Source organism: Ceratotherium simum, chromosome 20, assembly GCF_057802395.1.
Source record: "Ceratotherium simum simum isolate JZ-2026a chromosome 20, ASM5780239v1, whole genome shotgun sequence".
Lineage (NCBI taxonomy): Eukaryota > Metazoa > Chordata > Mammalia > Perissodactyla > Rhinocerotidae > Ceratotherium > Ceratotherium simum.
Genome location: NC_141919.1, coordinates 13842057 through 13869359, shown reverse-complemented (window position 1 = coordinate 13869359; position 27303 = coordinate 13842057). Strand labels below are relative to the sequence as shown.

Here is a 27303-nt window from a genome sequence, read left to right as displayed (position 1 = left end):
CCCTGCTGCAAACCAAGGCTGGTCCTGCCTTCTCCCCACACAAGCAGAGCCTGCCTAGGTCGGCCTGGGGCTGAGCAGGTGCCATGACAGGAAGCCAGGAGGTAACAGGCAAACCCTATTCATCGTGCAGCCCTCAGCGCAGGAAGAAAACCACTGGGGCAGCTTTGGGCAACCTCCCGACCCACACCTCAGACGTGACCTGAGGGCTTATCACCATTGACTTCCGTGTGTGTGATTTTTTGATTTATACATGTCTCATTCCATGTTCCTTGAGGGCAAAGAGCATCTTTGTACCTGCAGCCCTTACCACAGTACCTGGCCCATTTTTGTGAAATGAATGCCTGTCCAAATAAGCACATAGCACTAGCAGAGTGGATGACACCACCGACCTGCACCAAGCAAATGCACAAGTGCCTCAAGCCTCGCCAGTTCCAAAGGCGGGCAGCTGTCTGGGTTTCTGAGTGCCATTTTCTCTGTTGCGGCTCTGTCCACACCATAGCTACTCCTCACATTCCTCTCAATGGACTTGCCCCAGTTTTCAGGGCTCCATTGAATTCTGCAGCAGTTCCAGTGGGTCTTTGCCAAGTAGATCTACATCAAGAGCCCCAGCCAATCCCCAGGCTTTCACAGAAGCAAATGACACCAGGCTGTCTCAGGGAAGGCCAGGGATGCCTTGGCTCCTCCGCCCTCCTCCTTGGACTCTGCCTTCCTTCCTTCTGGCTCTTTTCTCTGCTGATTCAACACCTTATGGGGGCTTCTTTTATTTCCTTTTCCTGTTTGGCTGCTCTATTGCACCTAAATGTTCCTGTACTCAGATTGGTTGTGCCAATCTGGATTAATGACATTAAACAGCCTGGGACAAATGCCAAAGGGAGACCATCAAAACTGAGGAGGTAAGATTCCAGTCTCCTTTCCTGCCCACTGCCTATCCAGATAATGTGGGTGAACCACGCACCCACACCAGTTCAGAGGCAATGGCAGCACCTCAAGGGAAGCGCAGGGGTCTCGGGAAAGGATTTCGGGGCCCTTGGAGGATGGAAGATGACATGGGACGAGGGGGAAGGAGCTGAGCTGCAGAACCAAGAACCATCACCTCTTCAAGAAGGACCATGATCAAACTATGTGCTCGGTGACCTGGCTGATGGGAGGCATTACCTCAGGAAATTTTCTGAAGAAAATGAAATTCTGTGATCTCAATGGGTTGGTTTGCATGCAGGACCATCCATTTTGTTTTACCTTGAAGGATTAATGATTTAAAACTAGAGCTTTATGGATCCAAAATATAGCATCTACATGCTTCGCATGCTTCGCACCTCCGCCTTCGCAGGAGGTGAATCAACAAAGGGCTCCAGGAGTGAGCTTCCTCCCGTTGCTGGGCCCGCAGAGCCCATCTCACCCACTAGAGGGCAGCACCGGATCAGCCAGTGATGCGCCTAGTGCACAGCTGGTCTACACTGAGTGTAGATTTTAGGGCAACTGGACCTGCTATCTAGTGATCAGGAAACCGGAAGGCGGAGAGATATGAAGAGAAGGAAAGTAGAAGCCAGAAGCAGATGTAGTCCTTCTTTAAATCAGATCATTTCAGCAGCCCAAATGAGATCAAGAGCCCCACACAGGAACCCCACATTTGATTTAGCCTCTTATTGAAGAGGACAGAGCCTTAGAACACAGCCAGGAAAGGTAGGTGTGGGCAGGGAGCGAGATCTGGGGATCCACAGTGGGGCTGAAGGTTTTAGGAGGCGGTAAGAGACGCAGCAAGAAGTAAGAGGGGGATACAGATGAGCGGGGGAGGGAGGCAGCGTTGCCGCTGAGTGCCTGCATTTTAGCAAGCAGCTCATTTCTCCCCAGTGAGAAGCTTCTGTGAAGTGCAGCCCTGCTTGCCTGAGATCACGTTGGGGAGCCATGCCCGGGGCTCTGTACTCACTATCTGGCAGAGTCTGACAGCTGGTATTCCCTCCTCCTGTCGTAACACTCCTGGATTCCTGGGTCCTGCCACAGCTGCTTGATGGCCTCCACCTGGTCCCTGGAGAGCACGGAGACCTTGTCCACTTCCACTTCTCTGATGAGCTGGGCATTTTCCTACTCAAAGGAAAGAGAACCTTTCATTAGGCAAAGGAAAGGAAGCCAATGCATTGGTGACTTGGGGACAAGACTTGCCCTGGTCTGTGGGTTAGGAAAGATGTCCCTAGGTGCTAGGGTGTGGTGGGTGCCCTCCAGAAGGGCTGCTCACAGCCAAGCCACTAGCTGCAGGCATGTTGAGTGGAGATGATGTGGCTGCTAAACTCAGTGGAGAGAGCCACAGAGAGCCCAAGACCTCAGTGCCCGGGTGCCAGTTTCACCAGCATTCAGCACCCAGTCACGAATAGAGAAACACTGGAATGATCGATCATCATCCTACCAACAAACTTTACTTCCTCCTTAACATGCTACTCATTTGAATATCTGCATAGCCAATGGAGCAATTTAAAAATAACCATCATTACTGTTAATGGCATACCAAGGATTGGATGGTGGAAGTGGGTCCACCCTGGTGCAGGCAATAAGGGAGGGCACTGTCTTCAGAGACTGAAAAACAATACCACCACCAACTAATCGCCAGTCTGCTTTCTTTCTCAAAAATTTCCTTTATATTTTTTTTAAAAATTTTAATAGACTATTTTTTAGAGCAGTTTTATGTTCACAGCAAAACTGCAAGTACAGAGAGTTCTCATACATCTGCTTTGCATTATCATGTGTCACTGATAAAACACTTCCCCACTGGGAGAACCACTCCCACTGCAACCCCCTCCCCCATGCCACTGATTGCTCTAATATTATATTTATTATTACCATCATTAAATAATTATTGCTCTCATACTATTGCTCTATTATTACATTAATTGTTAAGATCTTTATTGCTGTAATTATTACTATTACAGCAGTTACCATTTATTGCTCACTTACTTTGTGCCAAGGGCTCTACATACATTATCTCATTTAATCAATGGAAGGCTAGCACAAGGCCAGAAATCCTTCCAAACCTTGGCAAAGGAAAATGATAAGGTTGGCCTGCATCCACAACACGTCATGTGTTGGCCCTGGAGACTCAGCATCCCATCCTTGGCTGCAAGCTGCAGCAGACAAGAGAATCCTGCCGAGAGAGACAGGAAGCCTGGCCTGTTCTTCGCTCTCTCATCTTGCTGGCGTCTCACAGCAATTACATCATGCAGAGCTGGCTATTCACTGGCAGCTGTGAGTCAGCAAAGCATCCGTTTGGCAGCTATGATCTCCTTGAGCATATATGGTACCCCCTGAAAAGTTGCTCTTATCTTGCATTGTTCGTCCTCATTCTTCCTGTCCAACAGGAAGCCGGAGAAAAGGGAGATCTTCTAGATTCACTTGGCTTGGGGCAAAACCAAAGGCTGTGATGAAATTCACATGACTTTGCCCACATCCATCAAGAGTGGATATAAACTCTCCCCTGGACTGTGGGATCCTCAGGCAGGTAAAGGATCCTGTTTGTAGAGTCTCAAAAAAGGACTAGGCAGGATGGGTTAGTGGGACGTGCCCTGGATGGGGAATCAGGATCCTGAGTTCTAAGTAGTGCCGCTGGGTCTTTTAAGGACCCCAACAAGTTACGTGTCTCGGTGTCCTCAAGCAGCCAGTGATTTTGAGGGGAACCTGATTTATAAACTGTAAAGTATCACCCAAAGGTAAGTGGAATTAGCCTTATTATTGTAGTAGATGCTTAATAAATATTTCTTGTTTGCAAAAACAGGACACATCGATAGCCCTCAAACCATGATTTGTAATCCCACCCACTGGCCCATTTTGCATCTGCTCTATTCTTGTTTTGTTTTTTTTTTTGTTTTTTTTTGGTGAGGAAGATTGGCTCCAAGCTAAAATCTGTGCCAATCTTCCTCTATTTTGTATGTGGGATGCCACCACAGCATGGCTTGATGAGCGGTATGTAGGTCCACGCCCGGGAACTGAACCTGCAAACCCTGGGGAACTGAAGTGGAGCATGTGAACTTAACCACTATGTCGCCGGGCCAGCCCCCTCATCTGCCCTATTAGCCACAGAGAATGATGAATGGAGAAGCTGGCAGCGTCTGTATGGAGCAGAAGGGCTGTCTCCCAATTCCTCCTCTCGCTCCTCCCAAATAGGATCAGAGGGTCCCTTCTCCCCCTGAGCTTAGCTCTACCCTCTAAATTTAAAGTATCTGTTTTCCTCTCTGTCTTCATGACAAGTCAGGAAATGCCATGAGGGCAGAGCCAATGTCTTATTTGTCCTTATATCCCAGAATCTAGTGCAGTGTCTAGAAAATAATAGGTGCCCTCCATTGATGTAGGTGCCCAATAAACATTTGTGGCACACATAAAAATGTATCTATCTAACAGAAGAAAATCACAAGAAAATAACAGCAAAAGAACACCAGGACAGGATAACGGAAGCCTGTGCCGGTTGGGTGGGAGCACAGAGGAGCCAGAAGACAGGAATGTCCCTGGGAGGAGGAAATGCTCTGGTGACTCTTCGCCAATGTCTCTTTCTCACTCTGCCCCTGGTGGCAGTCAGCATCTTTGCTCTTTGGGTGCATGCCTTGTACGCTGCTCCTAAATTTAACTATTCAGCTTGACTGCTGAGAGGTAGTACTGTGTGAATCATTAGGGATGTTAAAAATATTTCTACCAATAAATCTGTGTTGTTTTAAGCCAAAAAAAAAAAAATATTTCTACCTCTCCTGCTCACAAATGCAATGTAGGATTGTACTTCATGCTGAATGAATGTAAGTGGAAGCAACGTTTGTCTCTTTTAGGAAGAAACTTTAAAGAGCCAATGAGTAATTCACCACATTCCCTTTCATCTGCCATGATGATTGTCAAGAGACAAGATGGAGCCTCTGTCAGCCAGGCTTCCTAAGTGACTACAATAAGCAGAGAGCCGCTAACACAACATATTACATATGTAGCACAAGTGAGGAAGCAACTTTTATTGTGTTAAGTAAGCTGAACTTTGGGGACAGTTTGTTACTGCAGCACAACCTATTCTATCCTGACTTATGCAGGCTAGAATAGATAAATTCAGCACTGGGCTCTTCCAGTAGACAGAGAGCAAAAGTAGATCCCAGTGAGATAACAAAGAGGAATGCAGGCTTGTACACAGGCTCCTGGGGGATGGAAGCTGGGAAAAGACAGAGACCTGAGCTCCCAGGTAACCAGGAGAGCTCAGCCAGGAGAGAAAGACATGGTCTGTTCAGCTAAGTGTTTAGTTTAAGTGTTTAAGAGTTTAGGGGCAATCTGGCTTGAAAGAAGAGAACTCAGTCTTCTTAGAAACCCAACAATGGGACTTAGGTTTGGAACAGACTGAACTCAAGGGGCCCAGACAAATTCCAAGTTCAGAGGTCTCCTCTCCGTCACTGTCTCCTCCTGGTTAGCTCTCCCACATAACAAGATTTTTTTTTTTTAACTTCTTATCCTGAAATAATTTAAGACCCACAAAAAGGTAGGGAACATGATGCAAAGAGTTCCTCTATGCCTTTCAAGATTGCCCAAATGTTAACAATTTCCTACTTTGCTTTGTCATTCATCCCCTCCCTCTCCGTGAGCATGCATACACACTCACACACACATGTATACCAACTCACACATATACTTTTTTCCTGAAATATTTGAGAGGATGCAGACACAGTGCCTCTTTATCTCTAAAGACTTTAGTGTGATTTCCTAAAAACAAGAACATTCGAATATATAATCACAGTATAATGATCAAAATCAGGAAATTATCATTGACACAATATTGTAATCTAATCTTCAGGCCTTACCCAAAGTTTGCCAATTATTAATGTCCTCTACCTGGACCAGAACCCAATCTAGGATCACACATTGCATTTAGTCGTCATGTCTCTTTAGTCTCCACTTATCTGGAGACTAGATTTGTCCATTTATCTGGAGGTTCTTCAGTCGGAGAAGGCGGTTTTGTCACCTTGATCCAGAGTGCCCTGATAAGGGCACAGCTGCCCGGGTATGCTCTTTGGTAGAGAGAGTGGCACAGCCGAGGCCCCAGAGAATGTTCCAGGGGCAAGTATTTAGGAAGGGCAGGGAGGAATGAGGAAGAAACTCACCTGTTTTCTAAATAAATTTTGTCAAAATATGAGATGAATGACTTTTGTACACCATTAACAATGTCTCTGTGTTACAAAAAGTGGTGTTTTGTGTATATTTCCCTCTGGCTTGGCTAAATAGTTTCATGCCCAGGAGCATGGGCATTTTTATGGGCATGTTTAACCTATCTCTACAGTGACACCCTCTAAGAGCAGGGGGCCCCTTATACAATGTGGGGAAAGTTTTGTGTCATTTAGGACAGGCTTCTTCATCTCCTGCAAAGAGGGGAAGAAAAGTCAGAAGAGGATCGTCAGGTTTAGGGAAATGTTGTGAGTTGGGCAGGGGACATGCTGAGTCCGAGGTGGCCGACATCTAAGTGGAGGTGTCCAGGAAGCGGTGGGATAAAATGGGTCTGTAGTTCATAGGCAAATCCTAGACTAGAGAAACATACTGAATTGAAATCGCCCAGCACATTTGTTTCATTGACAAGAAAGAAAAATTATGAAGGAGTAAATATTACAGGAGCCAATTCAGCAGAGAGAGAAACATGACCAGTTTCTCAAACACTGAGCTCATATCTGGCTTTTCCTCTTTTCCCTTCTCAAACAAAACCACCATCTTCATGGCTCTGAAGGAGAAACACGGAAAACAGATGTCCTACATGTGTGTTTCACTCAGAAATTCCTAGGGCGACAGTGTAAGGATCTGCTTATGAAGTGGTGCCTTGCTGGTTTCACACATGGACCCACAGCTGCCTGGGTGACAGTCCCTGGTGAGCCCAGCATGGCCCTCTGGCTGGAATCCAGAGACCAGTGGGCAGCCCCATTCTCCACCAGATCCTCTGCAGGGAAGCCCCCTACACCATTAACCACCCAGGACTGCAGGGCCCAGAGTTTTCCCTCCAAGACTGACTTTCTCACTGACCAGGGAGGATCCTTCCCCTCATCAGTGAGCCAGAGTTCTAGTCTTCTCATCAGATAATTAAGCATTTTCATTAAAATTTATATTCATTAATGCATTCTACATGATAAAACCTAATTTAATACTATTTCAAGTGTCTACTGTCACTTGTAGTACCTATGAATCTCACAAGCTTTGTAAAAACCAGTGAGATTAAAATAAAACATATGATTAAAAATGAAAGTTCCCTGTAACATAGTATTTCTGACTTTTGTACAATCACCTCCACTTGCTTTAACATCTACACCAAGATCCAGAATTACATTATATATTCTATTTGAACAAAAATTATGAAGTAAAATTTCAGTGCTCCCTAACCATCAGCTTTTAAAGCATCTCAAACATTATATTATAAAGAAAATGTCAGTCAACTATGCTAGAAAAAGGAGTTTTTTCTGTAGAAAATAAACGAAGACTTCTGCTTCTGGTAAAGGAAGACTAGGAAATTTAGATCAACTCTTCCACTAAGGACAGCTAGAAATGGTGGACAAAATATTTTCAAAAATATCAGAAAACTAATGAAATAGTAAATAATTACTGGGCCAGAATATAGGGAAAGATGGCTCCAAGAAGCTGAACCCAGCATTTGGGAAGCCTTTCTCCCTGGGGCTCCTGCTTATTCTGGAAAGGGCAGTTGTCGGGCTGAGCAGCGCATTTTTCAACGTCACAGGGCTAGGGTGATAGAGATTGAAGTTTAAGGGTTAGCAAGAGCAAAAGACCCTTAGAAGCCCGCTGACTCTGGGTCGGAATCCCAAAGGGTAGCCCTTTGGGGTTTGCAACTCAACTTGGAATCATAACAATCTCAGAAACTGAGTCCCCAGACACCTGGCAAAATAAAAGGAAATTCCTTTTTGAAGTTTAGACGATAACATCTTCCTCACCCACAAATTTTTTTTTCACATGCGTCCAGCCCACCAACAAAAATAACCGAGCATAAGAAGATTAGACAATTCCAAAAGACAAGGGGACAAGTAAAAAGATGGAAAAAGATATGCCATGCAAACACTAACGCAAAGGAAGCCGGGGTCTCTCTATAAATATAAAAGTAGACTTTAAGGTTTATTTATCAATAATACCTCAATAAAGCTGAAAAAAGTAGACTTTAAAGTTTAAAGCATAACTAGAGATAGAGAGGGATATTTCAAATGACAAAAGGTTCAGAAAGACAAAACAGTGCTAAAGTTCTATGCAGCTAATAACATAGGCTCAAAATATATAGAGCAAAATTTCCAGATCTAAAAACGGTCAAGTAGATAAATCTTCATTTTACAGGAAATTTTAACATACGTCTCTCAGTAACTGATAAAATAAACAAAAAATTCAGTAAAGATATAGACAATTCAAACACCATGATCAGCAAATATGACTTTACAAACCCTATAGAATCCTATATTCAAAATAACTGTAGAATATATACTTTTTTCAAGCACACCTAGAAAATTTATGACCATTTACTTATTAAGATTTCACATAAAAATTTGGTTTTTCTGCTTTGATCAATTTCCAGCTTCTTTAGCAACTCTTGGCCCCAACAGAGACACATTGTCCATTGGTCACCTTTGCCACGAGCCCACCCCACTCACTGTGTAGGTATTTGAATATTTAACTGCTGGTCTAAAGCTACATAGATTTCTCCTTGTAGAAAGGCACTCTTCCACCACACTCAGAATGGAAACTAAGCTGTTTAACCCAATTCAAGATTTAAAAGAAATCTTTATTTCTACTCCAATCTTTGTCCTCCTCTTTCTCCTCCTTTCTCCAACGAAAATAAATAACAGAATTCACTGGCTACAAAGTGTTGGCATTAAAGGCCAACTAACTTTATCTTTTCCTGTCAGTCAAAACTTCAGTGGGTTTCACAAAAAAGGCTCTTTCTAAAGGCTCCTGCGATAAATTACTTTGGCACAAACATCTACTGCTACACTGAGTGTTAATAATGCGACTGAGAGATCAAATCTGTGGCCTCATATTGTGTCAACTGGGCTAAGCTGTAAGGACGTTTCCCAGAATTCCCTTCCCTGCCTGGTTCTGGGTGAGGGTTGGCCACAAGAGAAATTTGAAGGAGATTTGGGAATCAGAGGTGAAACAATGCCCGTTATGGTCTGAAGGTCAGAGCTGTTTCAGCTCGCACAGGCTGTGGCTGATCTTCTGCTCAACCTCATTGGTGTGGGACAGCAGCGGGCCCCTCCGCGGCCCCAGCTCCCACTTGGATCTTCTCCTTCAGTTTCTCCAAATCCTGGAGCAGCTTCTCCATGTCCTGGGGCAGACACACCTGCAGGTCCATGGCAAAGGACGCCAGCTTCTACAAGTCAGCTGCATCATCAACACGGAGGTGGGGAGAGACAGCGCAGGTTCCAGTTTGTCCCCAGCAGCCCCATTTTGCCTTCATGGATTCTGGTTGGGCCTTGTAGGTTCTGGTTTGTCTTTGCTCTACCTGCTTCACAACCAGCTTCTCTCCCTGACTGCCAGCCCTGCTGACCAACCACCAGACACACAGAGGCAACAGCCTCCCACTGCCTTCTTCACAGCTCCAACAGCTGCATACAGTGCAGTCCTTACAATAAATCCATTGTTCCACATAACTCTGAGTGACTACGATTTCCTGATCAAACCCAAATTGATATACAGAATCTTCCATTCTGCTCCACTCAATTCTCTTTAGTGGCAAAATCCCCTATAACCCTAGGTGGTAGCAGCTTAGGGCCCAGTTGGAGCGACCTACATGTCCCCGACTCAGCTGGGCACTGGCAGCCAGACTCGGTCATCCTTCAGTGCACAGTACCCCACACCAGCTCCATGCTAGATCCAGGACCGACATCTGGCAATAGAAATAGGACTGAGGCGCTGCCCTTGAGGATTGCAGAATTACACCTATGCCTTTTGGTGGGAACTACCTCAGATCCACACACAAGTGCTAGAAGACCAAAGAAAGGGAGAAATTCCAGTTGGGGATGAGTAAGGGCATTTCCCGCCAGAGGAGGCCTGATGTTTGCAGGGAGAAGAGGGCTGCATCCCCCTTCCTGCATCTGTGAATGTGGATTCCTGACTGTACTTGCCAAAGATGGCGCTGTGAAAGGGCGGCGACCAGATCAGCTCTTGGCTGTATCACTTTTCACATAAGATTCCTTCCCCTGAGATGCCCTGCAAAGCACTTGAACCCCCTCAGGTCACAGGAGAGCTGAACATATCTAAGGTATAATTTACAACAGCATCTGGTAGCACCCGCTCTGCACCCCCTGAAAAGGAATGAGTACATTTGGCCAATGGAAGCTGCCTCTCAGAAAATTATTTGTTTTGGCCTGTTTAACTGCATGTGGCCAGAGGCCATATAATATGGTCATGTTATGTAGCAAGACAGGATTTTCTGTCCCTGTCACCTTCTTGTTCCTCCCTCTCTTCCCCTACTTGAGAAGAGTTTTTTTAGTTTTTTAACACATCAAAATTACATTATGAGAGACAGTTCAAATTAGCAAGAGGGAGATCTGTCTCTTTTGTGCCTGTGCCTATTTGCAGAATCTGCTGGGGGGACTGGCAAGGTCTATGCCAGGACCCACCCAGGTCCTCCCCAAATAAAGCCATGAATGACTATGACCAGGGCCCTGATGTTGGGAAGGCCAGGACCTACAGGGAAAGGCAGAGGGGCAGGAAAAGGAAAGATCAGAGAGCAGGGCTTTGGGGGTGGGGGGTGGGGGTCCTAGACCTAAAGATGCCCCTCCCCAACCCTCCACCATCCTCCTTGCAGGGAAAGTAATAAATGCTTTGCTCCCCCTGTTGGCTTCCTGGAGCATCACAATCAGCTGTAAGAAACCCTGTCCTCTCTTTGCTATTGGATTGTGTCTGCAGCCCCTCCAGACAATGAGGCATAACTCAAGGCTTACAGTTACAAAAACACTGCCAAGGTCTCAATTCAAGAAGTTGGTTCCAAATATTTATTTGTAAACTTGGTTGTCGGGAACTCAAAGTGTTTTCCCATCAAGACAGAGACTGCTGTGGGTCCACCAATTCCTGTGTTATTTTCCTACTGGGCTCACAGGTCATGCTATATTTCCTGGCCTCCCTTGCAGTCTCATAACTGAGTTCTGAGCAGTGGAATTTGGGCTGAAGTGATGCACACCACTACCAGGCCTGGCTTCAAAAACCCCCAATGCGATCCTCCTCCATTCCTTCTTTCCCCATTTCACAGCCGGAAGGAGAGGATGATGAGGGTCAAGAGGTGGGGAGTCTCGAGGTGAAAGGAACCTGGGCCCCTGAAGGACTGTGTGGAGCAGAGCCCACCACCTGAACCCCCCAACTCACACTGGATTGAGATGGATGTGACTGAGAAATAAATGCTTATTTTGCTAAGCCACTGGGGTTTTGGTGTTGGTTTATTATAGAGGCTATCGAATTTTACTTTATATACCCACAGAGAGAGAGAATGTTAAGATGTTAAGATGAGGAGGTCCTAGGCGAGCTCAAAGAACCCCATTTTACCCAGCACAGAGATGAACCATTGTACTGAGGGCACTGGGCCACATTCTGGGTACAAGGGTTAGTGTGGTTCATGCACGATTTTCTAAACACCTACTTATCTCTGGTCTCCTCATTTCTGCTATCCCCCATTCTACCTCCCAGTGGCTCTCTCCTCAAGGCCCTAGTTTCCCAGACCCAAACTGCAGCCCCACTTCCTATACACACACTTTCCAAAAGAGTGTGAGCAGCAAAACCTCTTCACATCCCTTCTCTCCAATCAAAAATCAGAGCTTCACCAGACAGGAGGCTATTAGTCCTGGAGAACGGCTCTGAGCTTCTATTTTTCAATTTCTTTCCTTTATCCGTATCTGAACTCAAACATGGTATTATTAGAGAGGACAGGCTAATGACTCCCAAATTTCAGTGCCTAAACAACAGACAGAAGTTCATTTTATACGCCTTCCTAGGCTAATATGTGTCCCAGGTGGGGGGGGGAAGAACTCTGCTCCCCACAGTTATCCAGGGACCCAGGCCCCCTCCATCAAGTGGCTCCCCCAACTCCCAGGGTCCTCAGGTCCTGCACTGGATTACAGTCAGCCCTCGGTATCCGCAGGTTCTCCATCCGCCAATTCAACCAACCACAGATTGAAAGGCCTACAATGGCTGCATCTGTACTGAATACACACCGACTCTTTTTTCTTGTCATTATTCCCTAAACAATACAGTGTAACAACTATTTATATAGCATTTACATTGTATTAGGTATTATAAGTAATCTAGAGATGATGTAAATTATATGGGAGAACTGAGTAAGTTATATGCAAATACTACGCCATTTTACGTAAGGGACTTGAGGATCCACAAATTTTGGTATGCACAGGGGGTGCTGGAACCAATCCCCTGCAGGTCCCGAGGGATGACTGCTGACCTGGTCAGCAGGTGAGGGAAGAGAGCGTGGAGTAGTAGGCCGGACATTTTACAGGCCAGGTCTGAACATGGTAGACTTCACTTCACGACACAGTTGATCAGCCAGAACAAGTCACAAGGCACCACCTGACTGCAAAGGAGGCTGGGAAACCGGTCTTCCTGTGCTCAGGTGGAAAGTGAAACAGGATTCGGTCAACATAGCATTGTCTCTGCCACTCACATTTTCTCAGTGTCTCTTCTCCTCACCACGAGGACCTCCAAGGTTTGTATGGTGCTCTGTGTGCTTCCGCAGAGATCAGGGTAAACTACAGCCACGGGCCAAGTCCAGCTCACTGCCCGTTTTTGTGAATGAAGTTCTCCTGGAACACAGCCAGCCCTGCCACACTGCTGGCTGATTTCACAACTACAACGGCAGCGTCAAGCTGTTGTGACAGAGCCTGCAGGGTCCACAAAGCCTAAAACACTCACTCTCTGACCCTTTACAGAAAATGTTTGCTGAGCCCTGGATAGACGGATAATTTCTAATTAAATGTGTCCCAAGTGCTGCGGCCCACTGCTGTTCCCTTAACTCCCTCATTCACTGAATCAGTGGGCATGTAATTATGAAGCCCCCACTCTTTGCCAGACACTACACTAGGTACAAGATTACGGCTACGAAAAAACGTTGTCTTTAGGCTCAAGTTTCCAGTCTTTATGGGAATGATGGTAACTGATGTATAAGGTGTGGAAAAAGAATCCTCTAAAAAGACATATTCAATTAGTGCAAAAAACAAGAGAATTCCACCTAAGTAAATTTCCCCAACTCTTCAGAATTGTCAAAGGGCAATGCCCAGAACTCATTTGGATTGTGGACCTGCCCCGAGACCGGAAGCACACGCTAATATTAAACAAAAACACCACCCCGTGGAAAAAGTTGGAATGGTTTCTGATTCACACTCCTTTTCACAAAATTTAGAGAATGTTCCCATTTCTTTTTTTCCTTCATTACTTCCTTAAGCAGGCCATTTTATGATGTCCTTTTTTCTAAGGTGTAAAATTACATTGTTTTTATAAAGTCTGTGCTGCGTCAACTAGCCCAGGACCAAGACCAGACGTTCCCAGAGCCCCTGAAATCCAAGACAAGCTGGCAGGCCCTGGAGTAGGTGGAGGGTCCCCATATTCCTCACAGGGCACTGTGGACATCCAGAGAAGCCACTGGAGTGGGGGCAAGCCACTTTAACACAACTCCAAAGAAATCCTCCCTCCCACTCCTGTAAAACAGGTTTTCTGTTCAAACAGAGGGAAGGAAATGCTAGAACCAAGCGTTAGGTCAGTAACATCAGCCAGGCACATACGTCCAAGGCTGAGCTGAAGGACAAACATGAAGAAATAAGGTTCTTCCGAGGCACTGAGCCAGAGCCTTTTCTGGATGTCTGTCTCGTTAAAGGCCATCTTAGGCCCAGGCACAATTCTAGAAATTCCTCATGTGTGCCTCATAGTCATCCCCCTCCTCCCTGCCCAGACACGAACATCAGAAACACCAGAGAACAGGAAAATTGGTAGCATCAAGTGGTCCCAGACAGACCGGAAGCTGGAGCTGGACAGAAGGACATTTGGTATTTCACGGCCCTTTGCATCCTCAGGTCATTTGTCCCAGGGACCGCAGGATTCTGGGACTTTGGAAGTCTGGTCCCCAGGTGGTCAGACTAAATGAATTGCCCTTTCCTGTCCTCACCCGGGATTCTTCATGCTCACTGGTCGTGAGTCTTGATTTACAAGCTGGGATATACCAAGGCAAGATGGGGGGGTCTTCTTGTGTCTCAACACTTGTGTTCATGGGCTTATGGTCAGCCAGCAAAATATAAAGTGCTCATCGCAGTGCCGAGCAGCCAGTAAACTCCCCATAGATGGTAGCAACGGTAGCCTGGCCCTCATCCATCTCCCTGTGCCTTCCTCAATGCCTGCTGCTTACGCGCAGCCTCGAAATAAGACAGACATGCAGTTGGTCCTCATTCTGCATGGATTCCGTATTTGCAAATTCACCAACTTGCTAAAATTTATTTGTAAACCCCAAATCAAAACTCACATATACCCGAAACCAATATAATATGTCAATTATATCTCAACCAAAAAAATACTCACAGCACTTTTACAGCCATCGGCAGACATGCATGCTGCAGTGAAACATTTGACTCTCTCAACGCCCGCATTCCCGGCTGAGGTGGGACAAGGTGAGCTGCCTGCTGGTTTCTGCTCTCATACTGTGAACAAGTGTCCTGTTCACGGTCCATTGAGTGCCACGTTTTGGCATTTTTATGCTTTTTGTTGGTGATTTTGCTGTTTAAAATGCCCCCCAGTTAAGTGCTGAAATGCTGTCTAGTGTTCCCAGGCGCAGGAAGGCTGGGACGAGCCCTACAGAAGAAACACATGTGTTTTCATTCAGGTAGGAGGGGACTCAGGATATAATTTCAGTTCATCCACCAATAAGGAGCTTTAGATCAATCCATCCAATCCCAGGGCCTCAGTTTTCTCATCGGTAAAATGAGGCAGGGAGATGGGGGGGTGATCTTTTCAACACTTGCTAATAGTTCTTTCATTATAAGGCTCCATAAACATTTAGTCTTGTGGATGCTCTTTTTTCAAAGTATAAAGGAAAACACACCCACCATAACTGCTCTTTCTAGAGAGTCCCAAAGCAATCATCATAATTTCCAAGGGAGGATGAGTGAATTATACCTGGTTGAGGATGTAAGGAATTGCCACCATTAAAGAGGAAAGAAGAGCCACAGCGTAGAACCACAGAGGACGAGGGGCCGTTTCTGCTCCTGGGACCTAGGGTCGAGGTTCTTCTGGGTTGGCCCTAAAAATCATCAGCACGACCAATGTGTTGGCCGATCTCTCTCCTGTGTCTTATATAGCCTCAAAATAACCAGGAAGACAGCATCACAGGCAGTTACCCCCAAAAGATGATATCATCCCAAATTGTTCTCCCTCTCTCATCACACGTTCATCAGGAAACCTGAGGACTCTGGACCTCAGGTTATTCCATCTCCGATGGAATGTGTCAATATGCTGCAAAGCCACTCAGCCATCCTCCACGCAATCATCTGAGATTCCTGGCCGTAACTGGGTGAGGAAGGAAACCTGTCGAGATCAGTGCAAAGTGCCTCCCTCCTCCAGCATCTCAAACTCGTATAGACATTTAACTAAGCTTCATATTTCCCGTCTGAAAATCCCGACCGAGCAATCAGCTGAGCAGTCCAGGTGGTGGGTACTGGATATTCGTGGAAAGAATTAGATGTGGTCTCTTCAAGTCCTCAGAGTCCCATAGAGCAGATCCAGTGCCAGGTGTCACACTGGGTCCCGGGGGAGGCAGATACAAATCTACAGAACCTGCCTTAAGAGAGCCCTCATCCAGTAAGAGACAAAGACCAGTGCACATCTGACTGCAACACTGTCTGATCCAGAATCCCTTAGAAATCTTCTGGTCCTGTCAGCAGACATGGGACAGACATCTAGTCAAGTGACGTCTCAGAGAACGCCTCAGTGTTCACCGAAGTCACCTATTCATTGGACGTGTGAAGTATATCAATGTTCCCTTAAGTAGCAAAGGATATCTGCACTCCAGACCTGGGTAGAAAATTTATCAACAATCTCCCGGCTGTCTGACTCTTACCAAATGTGGAAACAAATAATATTGATGGATGGTTCTTCTGAGGGACACACAGTCCAGTCAAGCCTTTGTCAGCGTTTCCCAGGGTGTTATACTATATAGAACACTACTCTACAGGATGTTGTAAATATACCGAAAAAAAAAGTTCCTTGTCCAAATAAATTTAAGACAAGGTCTGAAACAGTTACCCAAGTTATCTTAAACCACAAGGCTTCTCAGAATTTGAGAGTGTGTGTGTGTGTGTGTGTGTGTATGTGTATGCATATGTGTGCACTGCATGCACCCTGAAGGGTCAGGGATCTTAGTCTCTTTTTTCCTCATCCATATACCCCAAGTGCCTGGATTGGTGGCTGGGACATCAATATTGTGTGAATGAATAAATGAGTGTTACATGAAAATCTTCACTTTTAGTCAATACTGATAAAATATATTAAACCAAGGAGCAATGTGCATTAACAGGATACGGCAGTTCATGAAATTGTGTAACTGTGCACACTATATTCTTCAACATTCGATCGTTAGCGTGTTTCATTAGAGCATTAAACATGGGAATGAGAATGCACATATGCATGACGGAAAAAAAAGCCCTGAATTTACAACAGAACTCCATCAACAAACGCAGCATTAGTGAGAACTTACTGACCTGAGGGGACATCAGCAGCCCTAAGCCTGTAGCAACCACCACAAACAGAACAACATTGAGTGGGGACACCCAAACACAGCACAGAACCTTTAATAGGCTGGTGTCATTATGAGTTTCCAAAGAAGGGATTTAGGATACACTATTTGCCAAACCCATGTAGCTTAAGTGGCAGCTGGGGCCCCATCTTCTCAGAGGGTCTAACTGGCTCAGACCCCTGCTGATTCCATAGCTTGTGCAAGTCAGAAGCTCTTGTGCAATTTCTGCTGATTTCCAGGGGTTAAGCCTCCATGGTTCAGTATCTGTTCTCGTTTGCACGGGCACAAAGCTCAGCCTCTCTAGCCCTCACACAGAGCATCCAATCTGCTCACAACCTTGGGGTTCACGAGGAAGGGTCATACTGTGCAGCCTTCTACCATCTCAGCAGATGCACCCCCTCTTCCATCTCAACTTCCTCAGCCCTCTCTCCTGAAGCTTTGGAGTTTACAGGCTCCAAATTCTTTACTTTTCTTGCGAGAGTGATTTTCCCTTCCTTCTAACACTCAGCAAAGGGGAGAAGAGCTCAGATTCCACCCCAAATTTACAAGTCCAATCCTATTTTTGTGGACTCCCTTTGCTTTTGGGAGTCCCATCCATTCTCCCTCCTTCTGGCTACAATCATCCTTGGGGGAACTACCTGGTGGATCTTGGCAGGTCTGTTAAGTCAGGGTCCTGCACTCCCGTGGCTAAGTGCCAGGCCACTCACTCTTCGCTGAGACTCTGAACCTTGAGCAGAATTATGTGATAATAGTGGGGATGGGAGAAAGGAACGGAAGAAATTCTTTTATTTTGGTGGCAATGGGGCCATCAAGGGTTTTCTTGGTAGGGAGGCCCCAGGAATTTCCAGGTCCCTGTCTATTCTAAGACTGTTTCTTCAGCCTTCTTGATGCCATGACCTCCACTATAGCCTTTCCATAAACTCTTCTGCATGCATTAGCCAGTTTATTTCTGTTGCTTACAACCAAAGAACCTACCGAGAAGGCCTTTTCCTGTAGTGTGAACAATCAGGGTCTGCAACAAAAGTTTTCCTTTTTTCATGGCACATCTACTAATATTACATTAAATTTAGTTTCAGAAATGCCCTAGATGTTCTAGGTTCCATTTATGAATCTATCCAAAGGCGGTGGACTTCAGCTATATGATCTGTATTAGTTTTCTATCACTGAGTAACAAATTACCACAAACTCAGCAGCTTAAAACAACCACCTTTTATTATCTCAGTTGCTGTAGACCAGAAGCCCGGGCATGGAGAACTGGGTTCTCTCTGGGCATCTCACGAGACTGAAATCAAGGTGTTTGCTGGGCTGAATTTTCATCTGGAGCTCAGGATCCTCTTCCAGGCTCATTCAGGCTGTTGGCAGAACTCAGTTCCTTGTGATTGCAGGACTAAGGTCCTAGTTTTCTTCATGGTTGTCCCCTGAACGTCACTCTCAGCTCCTAAGCCTGCCCTCAGGTCCTAGCCACGCGGGGACAGGGGAGCTACTCCTTCAAGACCAGCTGGAGACTCTCCCCACCCCTAGATCTTCTCATAATGCACTGATTAGGTCAGGCCACCCAGGACAACCTTCCTTTGGTTAACTTAAAGTCAACTGATTAGGGACTTTACATCTAGAAAATCCCTTCACCTTTGCCATATCACAGAATCTAACTATGGGAGTGACATCCTTCATGGTCCTGCCCACACTCAAGGGGAGGGGATTATGCACGGCACGTACACCAGAGGGTGTGAATCTTGGGAGCTTTCCTACAATTCTGTCTACCACACGGTCTTATTCACAGTTCCAGGGAGCATAACGGCCTTTTACTTTTCCCTTGGCTTATAATAAAGGAGTGCCTACAATACCTCATCCAGGGCTGTTGTTGGGGTTACTTTCCCTTACATCAGTTAGCATTTGCTGGATGATGCTCCATATAAGAAATATATGTTTTTGGAATTGAGAATCAAGAACAACTATGCTTCCTTGAGAGAATGGTAGGCTTTGTCTTGTGGTCCATAGGAATTATATAAGTGAACCTGATTCTCTTTTCACTTTACCTAGTGGGAAGCTCAGAAACAAATACATGGCAAAGTCTAAGTAACTCAGTAGGAGTTTACAAGTACCTGTGTCCTACAATACCTGTGTTCTGTTTTTCTCCCAGCCTCACTCTTTCCTTTGAATTCAAAACTGTTCTGGCGCTGAGGTTCTTTTTTTCAGGTAGATATTCATATAAGTAGCTTCCAGTGTGTTGTATTAAGGAACAGGGCATAAATACAAATGAACTAACAAAATAAAAACAATAGCTAGTGTAAACTGAACCATTATTACATGACCACCTTGTATCAGTGTTATCTCATTTGATCATTACAACAGCCCTAAGAAATTAGATACTTTGACTATCCCGATTTAATAGATGAGGAAACTGAGGCTTAGAGAGGAGGAGGTAGCAATAGAAGAACAGCCGTTTAGGCTCAGGTGTGCCCGATGCCAGAGCCTAAGCAGTTAACTGCCTCACGCCACTGATTTAACACATTTACATTTGAAAGGGAGGAAGGAGCTGGGGATAGTGGATGCCTGGGAAGCCCTCCGGGACTAGAAAGAGATCACGGGACTAGAAAGAGATCACGGGACTAGAAAGAGATCACGGGACTAGAAAGAGATCACGGGACTAGAAAGAGATCACGGTAGGTATTGCGAGGGCCAGTAGAACTGTTTTCAGCACCCCCTGCCTGCCAACTGCTGTTCTACAACCTAAAACAAAGTTCTTTGGAATACAGAACTCAATAGCCACGCTCTTCTCAAAAGAAAGGAGGAAAGGGGCCTTCAGAGATAGGAGGGCTTGGAAATAAGTTGGCTTCTTCCATGGTGAGTTGCAAACAAGTGTAAGAGCATCTGACACCACGCCCCAAGCACCACGTGATTGTTTCCATATAGAAGACTTCCAGACATTCACCACGCGACTGAGGAGTGAAATAGTTTTTCTTAAAACAGAAATGGAAACCAGAGTTAGAAAGGCATGTTCTGAGGCACGTCATTGATGCCAGCCCATGTGTGCTTTAATCCTTACGCTATAAATCCTAACTGTTTATTTATACAATGAACAGTTCTTAAAATCAGTTAATGATTGCTGGTGGTGGTTTACATAAATAACAATATCAATGTGATGTTTATAGAAAAATAAGCATCACTCTTACCAAGGCCCATAAACAGCCGTGACTGGGGAGAGCCCGGCCACGTGGTTCACGCCACTATGACTCATGGCGCCACCTAGTGACAGCTTCTCTGACCGCATCCACTGACAGCAGCAAGGCGGCTTGCTTGGGATGGGATAGAAGCAGCATGGCGCTTGCTTTCTATCCCACACCTACAGTTTCAGCCAGAATCACAGGATCTGGATTTTATCTTGGAGTCTATCGCAGAGTTGATAACATCTGGGTAAAGACCCAGACATTCTCACTCTTTGAGAGGGAGACTGAGAGAGTGAGAGAGAGAGAGATTGAGAGTTAGTTTAGTGGAAGGCACGTCTCTGCTGCTACTTTTAAGGCTGGTAGAATATTAACCATTTGGAGGACAGTGCTCTATAAATTTAAATTTTATTGACATATCCTTTGAAGTGTATAAAAATAGACAAGAAAGGTTAAGTCGCTTCCACTAGCCATAGCAAATGAGTGTGAAGGGACCGAGTCCAATTGCCCACGTCCCTAAGCTGTCCCCACGGCTTCCTCGATGCCCTAACAGCCAGCTCTGTGCAGCTGCCTGGGTCCTACCAGTGTGCCCAGCAGGGCAGCCGGTCAACCTTGCACACAAGGAGCTGCGTGAGGTTGTCCTACTCTGCATGGAATTTAACATCATGTTTCAGGCACTATTTCCCACTGGCATGCCTTTTGTTTCAAATGCACTCCATCTGGGCTACAGACACCCTCACCCACCCTGCCACCCTTTAAACTCTCAAAACCATGCTCCAATGATGCTTCGCCTCTAGTTCTGAAGTAGTTCCCCATCCACACTGAAGCTTATATTTCTGAGAATAAAAAATTGCCACACAACTCCCAGAGAATCATCCAACAACATTCCTTGCTCTGGGGTGTTTCTTTCTTCCTTTTTTTTTTTTCGGTGTTTCACTTTTTCCGTTCTTTTCAATAACTTGAAAAACTCTTAAGCACACCACAACAAATATCTGGGTCACAGCTTGCTTTAATGATGTGCTTTCGAAATGGTGGTTTAATCCTGGATGCATCTTTGGTTGTTGTTTTCCTTTTGTAGGAAGAACTCACAGGCATTTCTGCCTGGGGGCGACATTAGGAGAGCAGGACACCCCAGATTTCCCAAGGGCTCCCTGATCCTTGGCTCTAGGGGAGGCCATTCTCGCACCCCACCCTGCAATCTTCAGAGCCTGTCCTGGGCTCTCTGTAGATGGGACCGTGGAGGAGAGGCGGCTGCTTCTAGGGGGCACCAGGTTGGCCCATATAGTCCTCTATCGGCCATTACCCACTTCCCTGTAGGTGAAACCAGGTCCAAGCGGACAGCTTTGAAGAGGGAAAAGGGTCTCCCAGGACTCCATGTGGCCTGAGGGGTATGCAGGAGCCATGGGTGCTTGTGTCTTGGTAGCACTTGTGACAGAGCAGAATGGCGGCCCAGGGATGGGCTGGCCACGTGTGCATGAGCCTGCAGTGTTTCCTGTGGGTTATGGGCTGGTGGAAAGAGACCCCACTATAACTGGGTATGGTTTGCCTAAGTTCTGGATTTCATTAGCCCAGATATCAATGTTTCATCAGAATATGATTACTAAATTAAGATAGAGGACACCCAGTTAAGTGTGACTTTTGGATACACAACAAATACTCTTTTACTATAAGGATGCCCCATGCATTTGAAAAGAAGTTGTGCCAAAGCATCTTCAATTTACTCAATTATTTTATAGTAGTAAAGACATTAATGAAATCTGCTTGCTTCTGTATCAGGGACTGTTGAGCAGGAGATTTGCCCTGGCATTTGAAGCAAATTTGGCATCAGCAAGGCTACCTCCTTGAGGGGAGAAAGAAATCAGTGCCCATCTGTCTCTGAATGACATCTCTGCTCTGCTTCCCAGTGTTCCAGAGAGTCCACTTATCTGCACAATTGAAGCTCTTCTTATCACAAGCTGGGGAGGATTGACTTTTTGTCCCCCTTACCCCAGACTCCAGGCCCACCTCCTCATGGGACTCTTTCTGTCACCAGCATTAAGTCTCCTCTCCATCACCCTCCATCCCTCACATATGATAAGAAGGAACACACACAACAATGTGAATGTACTTAAAGCCACCAAACTGTGCACTTAAAAATGGTGAAGATGATAAATTTCACATCATGTATGTTTCACCACAACTAAAGAAAAGAAGTTGGGAACAGAGGAGTTGTCCTACTATGAGACGGCCTGAAGTGCCCCACAAGCCTGTCGTGCCCTGGCACCCTCCTTCCTGCAGAATTCAGTCAAAATCACATCTGATCTCACCTCCTACTATTTGCCTCCACGGGCTCTTTACTTCAGCTCCACAAACCCATGGCCTTTCCTGCTTCTATGATGTGTCCCCATGTGGCTCGCCCCCACAGATGGCCCCACTCCCATCTCCTGCCTGAGGACACTCCCCCGGCTCTCAGCCCCTCCTCTCTGAGGTCCCACCCGCAAACTCTTTCCTGAGCTTTCCCCAGTCCATCTGACTTGCGCAGGAGGCTGGGCCCATGATTTCTCCTGCTGTTTACAAAATATTAACAGTGCGGGATCCCTCAACAATTTTCATGTATTTTTTTTTTCAAATGTCAAAGCAGCTTCTCGGTAGCCAAGGATAATAATGTGTTCTTATTCAACCCCACACTCCCCTGACTTACAGGTACAAAACTTTCTCACAACCCACCGGGCCCACACAGTGCCTTTTTATCCTCTTGGCATCTCATGGCCGCCCTCTCCAGGTGTGTCCATGCTCCGCCCCGTACCCCTACCTCACAGTGGCCCGGGCAAGGGGACCTGCCCACTGAGCTGTTTGTGGTTCTGGGAGGCCACCAATGAGCCACGTGGAGCATTTCCTGTAGCACCCGCATCTCTGTGGTCAGGGCACTCCCTGCACCCTCCTGAACAAGTCCATTCCCTTCTCTGCTTTCGTGTTTCTCTGCCATGGTTCCCCACCCTACAGGCCTGACAGAAGGCTCTTCCAAACGCTGGCAGTTGAATAGTGTCCCCACCAAATTTATGTCCATCTCAGACTGTGACTTTATTTGGAAATAGCGTCTTTGCAGATATAACTAAGGTAAGGATGGAGGTAAGATCATGCTGGATTAGCGTGGGCCCTAAACCCAAGGAGAGGTCCTTATAAGAGACAGAAAAGGACCACTGAGACACAGGGAAGATGATGTGATGATGGGAGCAGAGATTGGACTAATGTGTCTACAAGCCAAGGAGCAAGGATTGCCGGCTACCACCAGAAGCTAGGAGAGAGGCATGGATTCTCCCTCAGAGCCTTCAGAAGGAACCAACTCTGCCAACACCTTGATTTCCAACTGCTGGCTCTCCTTCCCGGGCATGTGCTCAGCCAGGTTGACCAGGCGGCTGTGCCTCTTAGCGGGGCAGTTCTCTGCAAGCTCGCCTGGCTCGGGTCTGGTCAGTGGAACACTGGTGATGGAGGAGTTTTCCGGCAGTGAAAGGCGCAGCGGCTCTTACTGTCAGCTCCCTCTTGAGATACTGGATGAAATCTCTCTTGAGGTCCCCTGGCCTTCCCTCCAGTCTCCCAACTTTGGTTAGGAAAGACTTAGCTCACTCTTTCTGCAGCTCCTCTCAGCCTTTTGGGGTTCAAGGAGCTTCAAACTTCCCCCAGGATCCACAGATCCCAAACACCAACTTCCTCCACCAGATCTGCCATCTGTGGGCCTCCCTACTGGCCTCTGATGGCTTCTTTATTGTAGATGGATCCTCTCATGGTGGAGGAACCCACTTGAGCTCACTCATGTGACTTCAGCCTTATCCCCAAGCCCTGGCCCTCTGGTGGCAACAACTCAAGGGTATTAAACAGCTTGGAGTGGAGGCACAGGGTAAGAGAGTGGGGTTTGGAAGACCAAGCTCTTATCTTGATCTGCTGCTGCTAATACAAAACATGCCATTTCAGAATACAGAGCTGTATTGGCTCTCCTTTAGATTTCAGAGCATGGCAGGAGACCATGGGTATCCCAAACTTCTCACAGCAATACATAGACTCATTCATTCTCTGGATGAGCAATGACCCTACGGATCTCCATCATAATCAGACAGCACAGTGCCTCCAAAACAGCTGCCACGAATTGGGCAAATCCAATAATAATTCCCCACTTGAGACACCCAAGACCCCGGGCTGCCTAAAAAAATCAGTTTGGAATCAATTGATATCATTTAAAAAAGGAAAAAAGGTTGCATTTTATGTGGACTGGTCAGTTCTAAGACAGATGCTGACCTTTGCTTTAGAACATCTCCCTGCGGGGCAGAGGGCAGGACCACGGCCAAGGGATTAGATCTGAGAAAACGGACCTTTATCCTTAACCTTTAGTTTTTAACTCTGGCCAAACATTTCTGTCATTTAGAAAGTGTGATCAGCTTTTAGATAAGTGTTTCCTTTTCCTTCAGCAGAGAACATATGTAGTTTCTTAACTCATATCAAAAGCAACTAGAAATGTCTGAACAATGATTATTTGGTTTCCTTTTCAGGAGTGGGTGGTGGAGAATACCACCAAATTCAACAGGCCAGTACTCCACGAGCCCTGCACAGGGCCAGGAAATCTCAGAATCAGGGAGCATCTTGCAAGCTGGACAGAACCAGTCTAAGGGAATGGCTAAGACTCATGAGAAATGCTGGGGTCATTCTGGCTTCATGTGGGTGCAAGTACAGGTGTGTGTTCCTCTCTTTTATACAATTGTTTCTGATATCAGCAAAGAGAAGAAAGAAAAAGAAATTTATAATTATATTGTCTTTTATCCATATCTACATAATTACCTTTACTGGAACCCTGTTTTTTCATGTGGATTTGAATTTCTGTCTGATATTCCCACCTTTCTGACTAAAGACTTCCTTTAGTGTTTCTTTTAAGGAAGGCCTCCTAGCCACAAATTCTCTCAGTGTTTTCTTTTTTAATCTGGGAATATCTTTATTTCTCTTTCATTTTTTTAAACCAACTTTATTCAGACATAATTCACATACCCGACAATTCACCCATTGAAAAGGTACAATTAATTGTTTTTAGAATAGTCAAGGAGTCATACAACCATCACCATAATCAATTTTAGAACACTTTTGTCACCCCCAAAGGAAACCCTGTTCCCATTAGCAGTCTGTTATGGGTTGAACTGTGTCCCCCAAAAGGATATGTTGAAGTATTAACCACTGGTTCCTGTGAATGTCACCTTATTTGGAAATAAGATCTCTGCAGATGTAATCATGTTAAGATGAGGCCATTAGGGTGGGCCCTAATATGTACGACTAGTGTCCTTATAAGAAGAGAGAAATGTGGACACAGATACATGCAGAGAGGAGAATGCCCGGGAAGCAGATGCACAGGGAAGATGGGGCAGAAACTGGAGAGATGCTACCACAAGTGGAGGAATGCCTGGGGCCACCAGAAGCTGGAAAAGGCAAGGAAGGATCCTCTCCTAGAGGCTTGGGAGGGAACACGGCCCTACCGACACTTTGATTTTGGACTTCTAGCCTCCAGAACTGGGAGAGAATACATTTCTGTTGTTTTAAGCCAGCCAGTTTGTGGTCCTTGATTATGGCAGACCCAGGAAACTAAGGCACAGTCACTCCCCATTCCCTCCACACTTTCCCAGCTCTAGGCAACCAACAATATGCTCTTTGTCTCTGTGGATTTGCCTATTCTGGAAATTTTCTATAAATAGAACCATACAATATGTGATCCTCTGTGATTGACTTCTTTCACTTAGCATAATGTTTTCAAGGTTCATCCATGTTGTCACATGTATCAGTACTTCATTTCTTTTTATTCCTAATAATGTTCCATTGTATGAATGCATTACATTTATCCATTCCCAGTTGATGGACATTTGGATTTTTTACAGTTTTGGGCTATTAGGAATAATGCTATGAGCGTTCATGTAAAAGTTTTTGGGTGGGCATGTGTTTTCATTTCTCTTGGGCGTATACCTTGCAGTGGAACTGTTGGGCAACTCTATGTTTAACTTTTTGAGGAACTGTCAGCCTGCTTTCCAAAGCAGCTGCCCCATTTTCTTAACTCCCATCAGCAGTGTACAAGGGTTGCCTTCATTTTTAAAAGATAGCTTTGCTGGATACAGGATTTTTGGTTAACAGTTTTTTTCCTTTCAGCACTTTGCATGCACACAGCCTTCTGGACCCCTTAGGGCGAGTGTGATCTCAGGAAGGTTATTCTTCACTGTCTCTTTTCAATCTGCCATTTTTCTTGTTGCTACTAGTATCATCGAGCTACCAGCACCCCCTTAATTGCTTACCACCACGATTTCCACTGTTTTTGACAATGACCTTAGGCATGAACTCCTCTGTGCTATATTCCAAGTACAGTCAGTCCTCTCTGGCAGAAATGCCATTTTCACCTCCTGCCTCTCCCTCGGAACAGAACACCTGTGCCAGAGCTGGGGGTGGGGACAATGCCCACTTCTCCTGGAGTGAAACCACTGCTGTACAAGTGGGCACTGTGTGTTGGGGAGAGGGTGTTGATAATCCTTGGTCTTCGTTTCTTGGCCCTCCTGACATGGAAACTCCACCCAACAAGCAGGCTTGGGTGGGGGAAATTGAGGCCCCAGTATTTTTGGTCTATCACACCTGGGACAGAGGATCTTCCCCTCAAGTAAGAGCTGAGTGGGGAAGCGAGCCCAGACCTCTGAACCATACTTGCCTGGGATAGCGCTTCCACACTCAGGGCTGGAGGGGATGAGATACGTTGGTAGCCTGCCCCTCCCAGAGTGAAACTGTAGCCCTGGACTAGGAGCTGGGAGGAGAAGACTGGGAGCTGTGGCCCCCATCTTATCAGCCACACCCTCCTGGAACAGAGCTTCCATCATATGGAGTTGGTGGAAGGGGTGTGAGAACAGGTCACGGCTCAAATGCTACCAACTCGATGTTCTTACTGCAACATAGACTTTCTTGAATAAATGTTTCTCCATTTGCTGTATGCTCTTAGGACAATTTCCAGAGACTTTATTTTCACCAGTTAATTGGTTTCACTGGAGAGAGGGTCTACCAAGCCCCTCCCACCACCATTCTGAAGGTCTGAAATCCTCCCTTATACTCAGGCGTACAGAGGTCAACCAAGTTCTCTTTTCCACAACCATCTAAAACACCCTCCCAGATCTGAAGTGGCTATTCTGCCTTTGAGCCATGTTTGCTTTGTGGGGTAGAGTATTCAGAAATAATTCAGGTGCTTCGCTCTTTCCAGGAATATAGAAAGATTATCTTTTCCTGTCCTCCTTGAAGTTGGGTATGACTTCATGATCTTCTTTGGCCAATGAAACATGAGAAGTTTGTCACTTCCAAGAAGAATCATTTGCTTGGAATTAATGGCTTAACTACTGCCATATGCTTCTCTAT

General features: G+C 45.9%; 1 protein-coding gene across 1 annotated transcript in view; it reads right to left on the bottom strand.

Annotated features, from left to right (window-relative positions):
• Positions 1 to 27303, bottom strand: part of GNA14 (G protein subunit alpha 14) — a 172265-nt gene that overhangs the window by 9435 nt on the left and 135527 nt on the right. Inside the window, exon 3 of the mRNA XM_004439625.3 lies at positions 1925 to 2079. Within this exon, the coding sequence (XP_004439682.1) occupies positions 1925 to 2079 (155 nt within the window). The remainder of the gene's footprint in view (positions 1 to 1924; positions 2080 to 27303) is intronic.